Genomic DNA, 14,863 nt, shown 5'->3' with positions numbered 1-14,863 from the left:
AAGCAAACATCCTGCCATTTTGGCCAAACAGCTCAAGCTTTGTCTTGCCTGAACATTTATCTACCAAAAGAATTTAGTTTGGCCTTGTGGACAGCTTCAAATTCAAACATTTGCATGTTGATTAGGAACAGATGGTTCTTAGTCAGCAACTTCTCAGTCTGTTGATGTCAAGCTTTCTTCGAAGTGGACAGTGACATTGGCATCTTCCAGCTTAAGATAGATTAATTAAATTAAATTTTAAATTGAACCAATTCAGTTGTTCAATTTACAATAGAAATTTTACCAGAAGCTTGTTGATTTCTACAAAAGCGTGATAAAGGTGCAACTTGCTAGGGGAGATTTGTTCAGGAGGGGATGCACATTTGTATTTGTGTAATTTCAATTTTGTGTCCACCAGAGAAAAACAACTATTTTAAACTCACCCCATCCTTGCTATCAAAATATCAGTAAGTTAATATGACATTTATGCCCATGTTGAGGTTTTAGAAATGTCTGACTGGAACTGTAAGTTACATAAATCTTTGTTTTTCCATTGGTTTGGATATTGTTGTATAAAGTTGTCAGCACTGAATCATTATTGTATATTAATGTACGATAGCACAAATGCTAAAATATCTGTAAACTGATCAGCATCATTTTGCAGAAAGTTTTCCATACTATGGCATATTACTAAAATAAAATATTTTGCTTTGCTCTGAGCAGCTCTCTGACAAGTATGGAGTCCATATTTGTGGTGAGGGAGGTGAATATGAAACCTTCACACTCGATTGTCCAATCTTCAAAAAGAAGATAACAATGTGAGTAAACCAGCACAACACTCAGTCGACAAAATTATTTTCTTCCTCCAGGTGTCTGGATGTTTTCTGTTTGTTTGCACAGAGATGAAGCCGAGACAGTGATTCACTCTGCAGATGCTTTTGCTCCAGTTGGCTACCTGCGCTTCACCAAAATGCATGCAGAGAACAAGCATAGCGTGAGTTTAATTTCTGTTAATTGAAGTTGATTCATATACAAAGTCAATCCCGTATCAATGGCTTTGCATGGAGAAGTTTGACTCTGTGGGGTTGATTACGTTCAAGCAGCTCTCAGGGCCAAACAGTATACTAGAACACAACCCTTTGGTGCTTGGTAACTTTGTCGAGGAGAGGGGAAAAACACAGCTCTGCAGGGTAGGATCCAGATCAACCTCCAGAAGGCCTTTCTAACTCTACTTCCACACATTCTAGCTCTTGGTCTCTCCTTTCATCTCCCGCTCTTGCTCCTCCAGCCCCACATGGCCTAGTTTGACGTCTGCAATATTCGCCGCAGCCTGAAACTAGACCCAGCTTAATAAACATGTCTGCTCGCATTAAGGCGCTTTGCATTCAGGTAGCTGGCTGAGCGGACACAAGCAAAGGGTTGTGGGGAAGGAGAAGAAATTGGCTTTTGGTAAATTGAAGGCTGAATTGGGCCTCAAATGCTAGAGGAGGACGACACATTTCCCTCTCCCTGCAGGAGTAGACAGCAAATTCTAACATTTCTTAAATTGTTCTTGAAAAGATTTAGTGAAGACAGATCATTTATGTATTTTTTTTCTGTTTGAAGTTCCCATGTGTATTTAAAATTATACTGAAGGATCAGTTTTCCTTTTCTGTGTTTACTGGGGTATTTTGTTGTCACACAGAATGATCAAGTATGTGATTTGAAGACACACACTGTGACATACACATGTCCCCTTAAATTTATATGTAGACATTTTTACATATGTACTGTATGTCTTTATTTTATATGGGGGAGGGGACTGTTATAGACAGAAAACATACCCCCATCCAACAACCTCTGCGACCCTCCAGCCTCACCCCCTTAAGCTATATATTTTTTCCTGCTCCCCTTGCAGCCGCTTCCACCCCCAACATGCAAATAGACACTGCATGCTCCTACAGCCCCTCTAGCCCCCCCTAGGTTGCTGGAGAAAGAGCAGGGAAAACCAGAGCCTGCAAGAGTAAGAAAGGGGAGGGAGAGCAAGAGGGGCAGTGGCGGTGGGGGGGACAACCAGGGGAGAACCTGCCCTGGTTCAGCTTTCTGAAGCTCTTCTCGTCAGGGTGACAGATCTGCGGTGACACCAGCACTAGAGGAAACTGCACCAAGCTCAGGGGGTGGGGATGGACCACCATCATTTGCCCTCAGTTAATGCTAGTCAAGCTATTTTTCATGCTGGCCAGGAGAGAGGGGCTGAAGTATAATTAATTTGATTATCATATGGCCTAATGCGGCTGACAGGAGACAAGGGGTGGGGGAGAGGGGGGGTGAAAGAGTATCAGGCGGCGTGAGGGTTGCGCCGAGGAAATATGAAATATGTATTTAAACGCGTGGCACCCTTGCAGGATTTGGCAGGTAATATGTATGCCTTAGAGAATGATAATGATTTGTTATTTAAAGAAGTAGCAGGGAGCAGAGGCAAAGTATAAGCAAACAGCTGCAAAAAAATTAAATAAATAAAGAAAATGGTGCAATCCAAAACATGTCTCACTGATCTAGTGTTGAGTCTTGACTGACAGCCACTATGATTGGATCTACAGTATCAGAAAACACCACACCCTGTTCGCCTGAACCACGAATATGTTAGCAAGTTGTTTCATATTCATTCACCTTGAAGTTATGCGCGTCTGGGTCCTTGTCATGTAAAACTGACGTGCACACACAGCCTGCTCGGCGGCGTACGTGGTGAGGGTGGCTAATTATACGGCGTTTTGTCTGCCATTGCAAACGGCTCTGCGTTCTTTGGTGGGCACTTGGCCTGATGTATTCCCCTGTGGTGCTTTATTGCAGGATGCGGTGGCGAGAGCTTTGCCCCATGGTAGTTGTCCTTGCCAGAGCGCCATTGACAAGATGACTGAGGAGGTGGAATATGCTGATCAAGCTGAAGACAACCAGCACAAATTTACATCAAACTGTGACCTTAGTTGTCACTGGGGCCACGGTGAGATTCATTTGTTGTGAGACGTGTGCATGCAGACATGCATGCATGAATGTGTATTTATGTCTGGGTGTGTCAAATGATATCTTTGTGTGGTGTGTGTTGCTCTGGATCGGAGTCATATGTGACCAGCATCATAATGCCAGAGCTTTTTGCATGGCGGTTTGACAAGAGTTGTCATTTGAGTAGTTTATTTGTGACAGCATCTGAATTAATTTCTTTGATGACATAAAATGAATATTTATGGCTTGTTTATGAAGGAACAAATATTTAAAGATGTTTTATACATTATGATGAACTAAGACCTATTTAATGGTGGGAATCCTAACTTCTTTGTTATCTCTTCCCCCAGACGAGCCTCCATCCTGCTCCAAAAGGTGTTCAAGGGGCTATCAGTGGATCTCAGGCATCAATGGACTTAGGAGCCAAGATCTTGGGATTGAGGGCCAGACACTGGCAGCTTTAGCTATGCTTCAAGGTAAAGGAAATGTCAACAAGAACCGAAAAATCCTTCATACTCTTTCAACTCATTAAACACCTCAGTTTGCTGATACCCCTAAATAAAATCCAACGCAGCCTTTTGCCACATCTGTGGGATTTAATGTCATTTGTTGAAAATTGAGGTTCACAGAAGCTCACTATCGAATCTGATGAATCTTGAGCTATTTTGCGAATAAGAATAGACAAAAATGTATGCTGTGCACATCTGACATATTGCGCCACCCAACAATGCCACTGTAATTGTAGCAAAAAGTTGTTCTACAAAATATTTAGTCAGGCAGGCTTAATAGAAATACACTGCATACTTTTCAAAACAACCAACTTTTTCATTCCTGCTTTCCAATTATGGACTAATTAGTGTTGATTTATCACTTGAAATCCAGACCTATATATACTTAATGTACTAAAAATTCTGATTTTGATATCTAAACAGAAGTTACTGTTCTGGTGAGATCTAAATAAATGTCTGTCTGTGTGGTGTTAACTGGACACAAAACAAGATAAACAGCAAACCTTTAAAACTACAGTTTGACTCAGCAGTACTTCTTAACTCCTCAGACAAACTCAGTGTCAAAGATTCTGTCAGTCAGATGAATGGAATATGTAGCTGGCCGCTGTACAAGGACAAGCATTGTAAGCCAACACAGAACCAACTGTTTTCAGACGCACACATGCGCACACAGTGCAACCATGTAGAGTTTATCATTTTTGCCCTGCAGAAGTTTTTAAAGTGCACACTTTTCCCCCACTGTATCTCTATTTTTTCTCTTTGTTTTTTTGATGGAGATGGAAGAGCAAAAGATGAAAAGCATATTTAATGTTTATGGTGGTGCTTGGCTGAGCAGCCCCTTCACAGAGACAATATTAAACAAGTTAATATTTAATGAACAACTTCTTTGTATGGGGGCAAAGTAGTGTGAGATGCTAGTGTTGGCAAAGGAAAAACAAACTTGAAGCTCTTTCAGATGATTGTTGGGAGAGAGAGAGGCCTTGCTTTGAGCCATGGAGCTTGTATTTGTATCCAAAGCCTCCAATATGCACACCGGATTGCTTTCAGTACTGCTCTCCAGTACTGCTGCTTTATACTTAAAGCCAGATACAAGTACTTTAGTTTGAGTGACTCAGGAATGTATTAAAATAAGAGCAGGAGTTAAAACAAAGATTTTTTTTACAAAACCGAGCATTAAAGCTAAGTACAAGTAAGACTTTTTGCCAGATGTTTAAAGACTTAGTTTGTTCAGTCTAGGCAAGATTTTCTGACTTTGTACTGTGCTATTGATAATATCTAAAAATCTTATGCATTTTATCAGATGAGTTGCACAACAAGGCTTGGAAAATGAAGGACATCGTCTTGGTTCATCTCTATGTGAGGAATATGGAGGATTTTGTTTCTCTCAATGCAGTTTACAAGAAATATTTCGACATAAATCCTCCAGCCAGGTAAAAGCTTCCCTTTCTTGCTTTATATGTTTACATTCTTCACTTTTTTCATATTTCTTTTGTTTTCTTATGTAGGGTTTGTGTCCAGGCGCCTCTGCCTGCTGGACAGCTACTGCAGATGGACTGTCTCCTCCATGACTGGACCGAACCTCTGGAGGAAGACTGTTTCCGCCACAAAGAAGCCCTTCATGTCCAGAGCCTCTCCCACTGGGCCCCCGCTAACATCGGGCCGTACAGCCAGGCCTTCAAGGTGAGGTTCAGGGACCTACATTGTGGATACATGTATGCAATGGTGACAGGATGCTTTTGAGGATAACAAGAAAGGAGAGTTTAGAATAAAGCGTTTATGGTTGAGTCACAGTTTTGATGTACAGTGGAAAATAATTCATAGTCCTGCCATATTTAGATACAAAATAATTTTCATGGTGATTTAGCTTGATTGAGATTTTTTTCTGACAAAGACAAAATTAAAATTGAGGATCTGTGGCTCCTTTTTGCATGTGAAAAAATGCAAAATAAAAAAAGATCTGCACCTACCAAGGTGGAACTCTGATGTAGGAAATTACAGACTGACATGCATCATTTATAGACACTGTTTCCTATTGAAAACATTTTTCCTGCCTTTTTATTCTTCCTCTTTATTCATATTTAAAAACCTCACTGATACTGAAAAAAGCTCGCTTCATATCTTCTTCCCTCAGTAAACACTTTCCTACCAAAGAGTGGTCTGGGAAGTGCAGCCTGATAATGCTCAGGTTACCATCTCTGTCTACTGTTCAGGAAACAAAAAAAAGTTATTTGGGGATAGTGATACTGAAGATTGGATCATTTTCCGATTTTTATTTTTATTTTTTAATGCTAGGTGCCTTTATTGGGCCCAATCAGAATCCTCAGGAAATGAGCCAGAAGAGAAGTGGAAAAGAAATGCAGCAACAGTCTCATTCATAGAAGTATTCCAAGTTCTACCTCTATGCCGCACACCATCCCACATTTCACTTATTGTGTGATGGATTTTTTACTTGAGTAGTTTTGTCTTTACCTTTTACCATGTGTCCTTTCTAAAATTGCTAATGTGTACCTACCCTTTGCACTTGTTTATAAAGCAGAAAGTCTTTGTCTCTCATATTGTTTCAAACCTTTAAAGAATGTGAAATTCAAAGGCCAAGCAGAGGAAGTGTGGGCCGCGGTTGCATGGTTGGCTTGGTGTTGTGTTTACCCAGTGTGTATTATATAGGATTACACTTGTCAAGGTACTGTCAACAAGGATAGTGTCCATCTCCTCCACACGTCCTTGATCCTTCAACCAAATCCATCTGTGAGTGAGAACATGTGTGGATTAGCCATTCGCTCGGGTCTTGACGGGCGTATTTCAGCGGTCTGTTGCTGAAGCTGAGTTTGGATTCCTGAGATCTAACCTAAAGAGTTTGGTTTGTTTTTAGCATGCCAGCAGTGCTTGAAATCTTCAGTGAAGCCTCATCGAGACATAAAATTGAAGTCAGCTGGGTGCAAGTACTTTTGCCACAAGAAAAAAAAGTCTAATCTCTCATTCATTTAATTATAATTAAAATTCGCCATAATTTGAGCAAACCACAAAGAGAGTGCTTACTCAGAGCTCTGCATGGCTCTTCACACGACCCCTGCACGGTCTCTCAATATGTCTACTCCCCTTTACGCAACAATGACTTAATTTGATCAAAAATGTATTAACAACTCTTCAGTGCAGTAGAGTTTTACATATTGATACAATTAGCCTCTTGCTGTGAGCAAGCACGCAGCTCACCCACCCCCACTGTCTCATCACGGCTCTGCTGTGATTGTCTCAATCTTAATGACAATTTTCCTCATTGCTCAGAGGAGCACAGGGACAGAAAAATTGTGGCCACATAAAACAGAAAGTACCTCCAGTCCACATATCTTATTTAGGACTTAAAGGTTTCAACTATACTCCAAAATTAATCTGTAATCTTAAGCCTATCTTAATAGTGTGTTCAGTTATGTGAAGATGATGTCATGAGTGAAACCTTAAGGGAGGAACAAATTGAGCTCCAGATTCCTTAGCTTGACAAGTTCTGGGTAATTGTTTACTTTATTATTTACCAGTCGGGGGGCTAACCAGTTGATTCAGCTAAGTAGGGCTTTAAGCACTATGTTTATTGTCCTTCTATATTGGGACCAGTCCATTCCTCTGCTTCTAATGATCTGAGAGCGAGCACATGGCTAGTGACAGAAAATGGCCCTGCAGAGTCTAACCACGGAGGACCGCCGCTGGTGGAGGGATAGAGGAAGTGCATATCGGATTGGCATGTGATGGATGCTGGACCTTCAAACCCCATCCATCCATTCATCTGTCTGCTTGGCTTGTCATGTCTCTCAGCGTCAGCTCTCGGAAATGGCAAGCTGACTCAACGTCGACTTGGTCTGGCAGTATGACAGATTCAGATCTGACTTGATTTAAGGAATTAGTTAACCTTTTTAATGTCAGAGCTGGGGGGGCTCTTGGTGTATTGTGCACTGATATATTGTAGCCCATCAGTTTACTTTAAAGCTGCAAGCGACAAAGATAAAAACTGTAATTTAATTTATGATTTGATTTTCACTCTGTCATATTGTTCTTCACATGACTGACAGTTGTTTTTATGTATCCCAATATAATTATATCAAATTATTTGCGAGTGTGAGATTACTGAAATTCTTGGCACAAATTTTTTGTTGTAGCAATAATTTACATGATCTAAGTATCTGTTTATAATTAATGTATTAGTCAAAAGATTTTGAGAATATTCAATGTTTTCAAGCTACCTATCAAGCAGTAGAGTAATTAATCATTCAAAGTAGTTTAAAAAGTTTCTATACATGGAAACCCAGCATCATCATGAACTTGCAACTTTCACTCCTCCTGGATGAAGACATAGTAACAATCGCCTAACAATTATTTAATACTTTAAATTATTTATATTTAAAGTTGTCTTGACACAATCCATATTATAGTATTCTTTCAAAGGAAAGTTTTGTGTTAGATTTAACGTTTGTGACTGAAGCCAGCTTTTGTTTTTTGTGGAGGGTGGGAGGACAAGCCATTCTGCTTTTTACCAATAAAATTTATTTAGAGTAATTATTAATGATTGCTCCTATAAGTAGGTAGATTAATTAAACTGGTTTATCATGTACTAAAGCCAGAGTTGACGACAAGAATCTTAAGCTGCACACATCCCTCCATGTCTATTTAAATTGATTCTGCCTATTTGGTCACATTCCCTTTGGAGGCACATTTACAGAGGTGAACACAATAGCCCAGACAGGACTGAATAGAAGGACTATCAGTTGAATGGTTGTTAAACATCTCCTCTTTCCTGTTAAGGCAAGTGGTTCACCCTTGGGATATTTGCTGGGAAATTATACTCACTGATCACATTCTGCGGGGTGCGTTTAGGGAGCTGACTGCACCAGCCTCAGGTTGCTATAGTGCCTACCAATGCTTTTGCCGGGGTCTCCTAATTGTGAGTGACAGTCAATACTGTGGGATATGGTCTTGAGCAAGCCGCTGATAGGATTTGCATTGGGTTTTGAAAATTGTCAAAATGGACTGCGAGGCATCAGCAGTTATGTGGATCTGACGCTGCCTATTAACATCAAAGGGAGGGGTGCGTTGAGGGAGGTGGTGGAATTTGAATAATCTTCTCATAGAAGTCTAAATATCTGAAAACAAATTAAATAAACTTTGTCTGGCCTTGTAGAAGTTGAGAGGTCAAACTGAGTGATGGTGGGCCACCCATTCTGGAGAGGAGAGCATGCTTGAAAGGAAACGATGTGTGGAAGTTTCTGTCCTGGTTAAACCCAAGGTTTATTTACATAAAGACAGAGACAAATTAAATAGCAAAGAGGCCTAATGAGCCTTAAAATAAATAAACATTTTACATAGCATAATGTCACACTGAAAAATGTTAAAAATCCAACCTTTAATTTGAGTGCAACATACAAGTATTAATATCCCTAACACTATCCTTCAAAATAAGTGCAATATTTTAATTTATACTTTCATTTTTTGAGTTGGGCAGATTGTCCAAGAACTTGTAATTAGTAATCCAGGACTTTATAAATATGACATGACACAGAGGCCTTTTTTTTTTTTTTTTTTTTTTTTAGCCTCCAGCGACAAGACTGCATGAAAAGCCATGTCTGTGGTACCATCATGCATAGTGAGGAAATGAGGAAAACTTTAAAGCTGACTGTGAAAGAAGTGCAACAAGCATCTTCCAGTTACCAAGTCTCCATAGCAACCATTAGATGCTGTTTACATGCCCGCCAGTGTTATGGAAGTATCACTAACATAATTATGCGACTTTTGCTAAACTCTGCTGGAACTCTAACTGGAACCATGAGCTGGATTGTTTTGGAAGAGAAACAGGCTCATGGCATGAAGGTTCTTCATCATACCTAACAGTGAGCATAAGGGACTTCTTCCACATGTTTATGTGTTAGGGATTTGGTCAGAAAAGGCTTTTTGTTGGCATCATTTCCAAAGAAATGGTTGGCATGTAGATAATGGTTATTGTCTACATGCCAAAATAACCAATGGTAATGGTTATTTTTTGCCAGTTTTTGCTTCAATTCTCTAACAGTGAGCTTTAGAGATTTTGTTGTTTCTACAGCTGTGTCCATTTTTCTATCTGAGATGAAAATGTGAAAAATCCCATGTGCTGCCTGTTAAGTATGGTGAAAGATTTGTGATGCTCTGGGTCTGTTTATCCTCCAAAGGCCATGGGAACCTAGAAATACCCAGAGGTTTTACAGAACGGGAATCTGGTCACTGTAACAGAAGACTGGTATTGGGTTCTCACAAAACCTTTCAGCAGGATACCAATCAAAAATGTATAGCCAAATCAACACAGAAATGGTTCAGGTAGACAAAAATTCTACCGTCTTCCATTGTCTTTTCATTCTCTGGGCTGAAATCTGATAGAAACCTCTGGGGTGAGATGAAGAGAAGAACATAAGAAAGAACCCAAGTTTTGGGACAGGACAATAAGCAAAAAAAATGCTGGTCACAGATGCTTCTCTTTCTTTATGTTTCAACCTTGTGAAATGTTACAGGAGAAAACAAAGTGTGGTTCTATTTGCAAAAAAAGAGAGATGCACCTTATTAACCCCATGAGTTTCCCTAATTGAAGCATCAAAGAATTTCTTAAGGCAATTAACTTCCGCTAAGGAAATTTTCTCAAATTAAATTCTCTAAAATGTTCAGTGTCAGATTACCCTACTGCAATATAGTTTAAACCATGTTATATATCTTTACAAGGGGTTCAACAAATAAAATGTATCTGTGCCTATAATCTTACTAATGGACAAAATGTACCAGCCAACCTACATTTACATTTAGTGAGTCAGTACTTATCACAATTTGCACTATCACAATTCAGCATTTTCAAGTCTAATTGTATACAAAAAAGAACAACAATGAATAGCAGAATTTTAATGTATTAGTTTAGTTTGATGGTTTGAATGTTCTGCTGAAAAACAGCAACACTTTTTCTACCACCAGCTCATCAAACCTCCCCCTCCCACACACACACCTTGTCCTCTTCTCCCCAAACTTCCTCAGCCCACATCTAAAGTCTACATCTACTTCAATTATCACAGAAGAGTAATTAGCTAAAAAACTGCGTGTGCATGCATCTGCGTTCAGGGGCACGAACAGATTAATTAGGACATTTAACTTCATTTCTAATACAACAAAATTAATCCAATAAAGTATGAGGCATCTCAGAGGAGGTGCCTGTCAGCATCTGATGCCTCTCCCCTGTTTGCCATAATCTATTAAAACCTTGCTTTTATCTCACCTCTTCCTTGTCATATTTTATGGATTTTTTTCATAAACCCGACCCATACTTCATAAATGTCTCAATTTTCTAGTCTATTAACATTACTTCAAATGCGCTTGATAAAAGAGGAGGGCATGCGTGAAATAATGCACCAATAATACAAAATGCTGGAGGCTAAAAACAGTAGGGGCGCCTCTCCAGCACGCTCAGACAATGCAAGGGGATGTTATCAGGTTTAATAAAAGAACAAATGATCACTTCCAACTGAGGAGGAGGGGAGATAAGGCAGGGGAAGAAGGAGTGGGCTGAGGAGGAGAACAGTTGTTGAGTAATTGAGCTGATGAAAAATGAGGTCTTGAAGGCTCAGCGGTTTGAGAAGTTGGGAGATTGAAGGCTACTCAAAGCTGCGGTGTTCTTTAGCACGTGTAGTCACTTGCTCCAATTCGCAGCAGAGGAAGTAACCCAAATTTGTTTTTCCCCTTTTCTTTTCATTGGAAACATAAGCAGAATTTCTCGTTGTTTCATTCCTGAGTGCCTGAATTGTCCGCTGCTCTGTCTGGGGAGAACCCGGAGATGTTTTGACTGACAGTCAGGCTTCACCTCAAAGCTTTTCCACAGCGAGCATTGATTTAGTTTCTTTCGCTGCGCATCACCTCTGTAGTATCTCTGTAAGTTTGTTCCCAAACAACAGGGTCAGCTGTCTTTACTTGAATTAGACAAATAGGAAACAGTCTGATCAAACCAGTTAGACCTGAGCACAGAGACTTGAGTCTGCTTCAAGGCCTCTGGCAAAATGTTTCAGAGAGACAGTCGGACACACACCCATGGTCTTTGGGAAAAGATATGTGTGACAAGCTCTGTTTTTTTGTTGGGTTTTTTTCTGTTAAAATTGTGTACCTATCGGAAAAAATGTGTTTTTATTTTCACAATACAAATAGTTTTCCAAGATCTCAAGCTGTGTTTTTAACAATAACTATTCTCTGTAGAATTATCTGGTTTAGATTTGATGAGTTTAAAGGGCAACACATGCCAGAAGCAATATTTATTTATTTTAAGCAATCCACTACCTTTGCTTCCATTTGGTGGCCGATTCTTCATGGTGCTGTGTCCAGTTTGTTATTCCTTTAGAAGCAATACATTTTATCATAATCCAACTATGACGTAAAGTGCTTCACATGATTCATTAGAGGCTAGTGTGTTTTCCCTTTCAGTGTCTTACATTTTGAGCTAAATATAATCAAAGCATCCTAGATTGATTAAAAAACTGAGAAACAGTTTTTTAGGTTAGTGTCATTAGGAAGTTCAAAGCAGATACCTTAGGACCGTTAGCAGCTGCAGCTGTGTGGTCTTTGTCACTATCTTACTTTTGTGTTTTTTTACTGGGTACCAAAATTGCTGCAAGATAAATAGCTTAAAATTTTTAAAGGCTTTTTTAATTCTAAAGCAACTAAACGTGGTCAGCCAACTCAAGTTTTTCTTTGTGGACTCTGTCAGCACAACAGATACTTCAAAATAAGAGTCTGAAAGAAATATACAACCGGGTGTCAGACTTAAATCTCTCAACTTCACACCCAGGGCTGATAATAGAAATGTTTGCTGAGACTTATTTCTCCAGAAGAAATCACCCGCTGATCAGCTGGATAGTACTTTGTGAGACGGGCATTAACAAGAATTATCATGACATTTTAATATCACAAGATATTGTTACATCCTAACATAATCCATGCAGTCACATCACTTCAAACAAAAACAGGCACAACATATTTTTTATATTAATTTATACGTAAATATTTAGAATATTTGAAACCTTTATTCGATGTACTGACACGAATGTTTCCCTCGCTCTCTTTTGGTAAGTCTTAAGAAATGTATTTCTGTTTAAACATGTGGTCTTTGCCTTGAAACAGTTCTGGATCAGTTTAACTTGGGTTTGGAATTTTGTGCCTCAAAATGCAGACATCTATGAAAAAGGTCAAACCACAACACCTTTTTAATCTGATGAGGGGCAGTTTTATGTGAAGTGGTAGACAGCAGCAAGGATAATTATTTTGCTTCCAACCAATATCCTCTGAGCCTCCCAGCCCACTTCTCTCTTTCCTCTCCTGCTGTGACGGCATGAAGGCTGACCCGGCTTGGCAGTCATCATTTTCAGAAAACATTACCTCCTTTTTTTTTCCTTGTTGTTTTTGGTACAATATCCTGCCATTGCTGCAGCTCCATCATGGGCGCAGGCTGGTATCAGCTTGTACCAGGCGAGGACAGGGGAAGGACTGGATCTGTCAGAGTGCATCGGCTCTCAGGCTGCGGCGTTCGCCTGTGCTGTGCCTCCGCCTCGGCCCCTGCCACACTCCGACTCATTAATGGGTCTGGCCTTGACAACTGATCCTAATTGTCTTTGAACAGCTCTTCATGTATTATTGGTGCCTGACTGCCTTGGTTCATGTCAACAGACCATAGGAAGTTAGGACAGGATAGCTATCGTGCCTTTCTCTTTTGCACGTAGAAGACAGACAAAAACAATGAGATACGCACTGTGTATGTGTGGACAATTTAGGCTTCTTGAAAGTGAGAATTGGATGGCACCTACATAAGGATTGTGCACGGGGACAATTACTGGCATGGATGTATTGAAGGTCTTAAAAAGTTTCGATTTTAAAACCACTTGATTGTTCTAACAGTTTAAGCTATTTTCAGCGAGATACCAATCAATCAATCAATCAATCAATCAGTTTGTTCACCCGATTTAACAAATTTCATCATTAATTTACAAACATGTTCTCTTATAACACTTACTATATACAAGCAGGAAGAAGAAAAATAAGAAAAAAAATGATAGGGTTGCCAGAATTTTTTCCAGTTCTGCCCCTCTCTCACCTATTACTGTGGACTGCAAGTCAGCTGACTAAAAAGTAGACATAATTGTGTGTTTGGGGAATATTTTTACCCCCGACCTGTTGCTGGGGGCTGCCTGTCAGCTGAGTGAATGAAGGTATGTTCCTCTTGTTTACAAGAAAGACATTTTTCTTTTAGGAATAATTCTGCCTGTGGAAAAAAAAAGAATGGATAGTCATGGTTTCAAAACTAAATCAGTGCCACCCATCAATTAAAGTAGCATATTGAGAAATTAATTGATTAATCTTTTTAACCTAAAAGGTTATATTACCTTATTAAGAGCAGAACATCAAGATAAGAATTTTAGAAATAACATAATTAATAATAAATATGCTATATTTTGCAAAAGTAGAAATGATAATTCATTTCCTGTCTTAAATAAAAGCAAATAAATAATTTTTGTCTTTACATTTTTCTGATAAGTGTATATATGTATGTAGATATGTTTACTTAAGATTATGATTCTTTGATAATCACCTTCTCATAAATACCCACAGTTTGTATAAAAGGGATTATTGTCTTCATTCATGAAGAGATTGCACCAAAACATTCAATTATATTTTGATTAATGCAATCAATTACAGTGTTTGAATATAATTACATTTGATAAATGATCGACACTGCTTTTTAATCTGAGGAGAGCGCATGTCGCATTGGTGTGTGCGAGAGCGTGTGTTTGAGAAGATCCTTGTTTGCTTCTCACTTTGTCACTGCTGATGAGCTGTGGGGAGGGGGGCAATGGTTCAGAGATATCAAGAAGGCATCTGAAAAGCATCATGTAAAGATCCCACCACCGCAGACATCTGCCAAGACACTCACGCTATTACAATTGCAATCGCAAACACTCAGTCAAAACACATCAATTATTTGTAGTCCCGTTTGTGAATTATTACTCCTTACCCAACTATTTACTTCCCATTTCAACCCTGTGATTCGGATCCAGTAAAAGGAGCGGTGGGATGGCTCTGTGTTTTTTTTATTTTTTTTTTATTTGTACAATGTAATAACCGAATACCAGATGCATAGATAAAAAGCATAGCAGCGTGTCCTGTCCACTCCCATCAATGTCTCAGAATGGAGAGATGTATGACCATCCCATTACTATGGTAACTAGCCACTATATTCAGAGCTGCCCGGGTGTGTTTCTTCCCCCTGCAGTGACGAGAGGGCATAGCTGACAGGGCCTGCCTACACACATATGCATGCACACGCACACCCCTACACAGTAACAAACAAATAAAGACGATCTCCAAGA

At 39.5% G+C, this 14,863-nt stretch overlaps 1 protein-coding gene across 1 annotated transcript in view; it reads left to right on the top strand.

Moving 5' to 3' along the window:
- The window catches only part of dph6 (diphthamine biosynthesis 6), a 67,497-nt gene that overhangs the window by 29,035 nt on the left and 23,599 nt on the right, over positions 1-14,863 (top strand). The window contains exons 7-12 of the mRNA XM_028001529.1: positions 703-797; positions 880-973; positions 2,809-2,959; positions 3,309-3,434; positions 4,768-4,897; positions 4,973-5,147. Coding sequence (XP_027857330.1) covers positions 703-797; positions 880-973; positions 2,809-2,959; positions 3,309-3,434; positions 4,768-4,897; positions 4,973-5,147 — 771 coding nt within the window. The remainder of the gene's footprint in view (positions 1-702; positions 798-879; positions 974-2,808; positions 2,960-3,308; positions 3,435-4,767; positions 4,898-4,972; positions 5,148-14,863) is intronic.

Source organism: Xiphophorus couchianus, chromosome 19 (genome assembly GCF_001444195.1).
Source record: "Xiphophorus couchianus chromosome 19, X_couchianus-1.0, whole genome shotgun sequence".
NCBI classification, from domain to species: Eukaryota; Metazoa; Chordata; class Actinopteri; order Cyprinodontiformes; family Poeciliidae; genus Xiphophorus; species Xiphophorus couchianus.
This window is presented reverse-complemented; position numbering and strand designations above follow the sequence as displayed.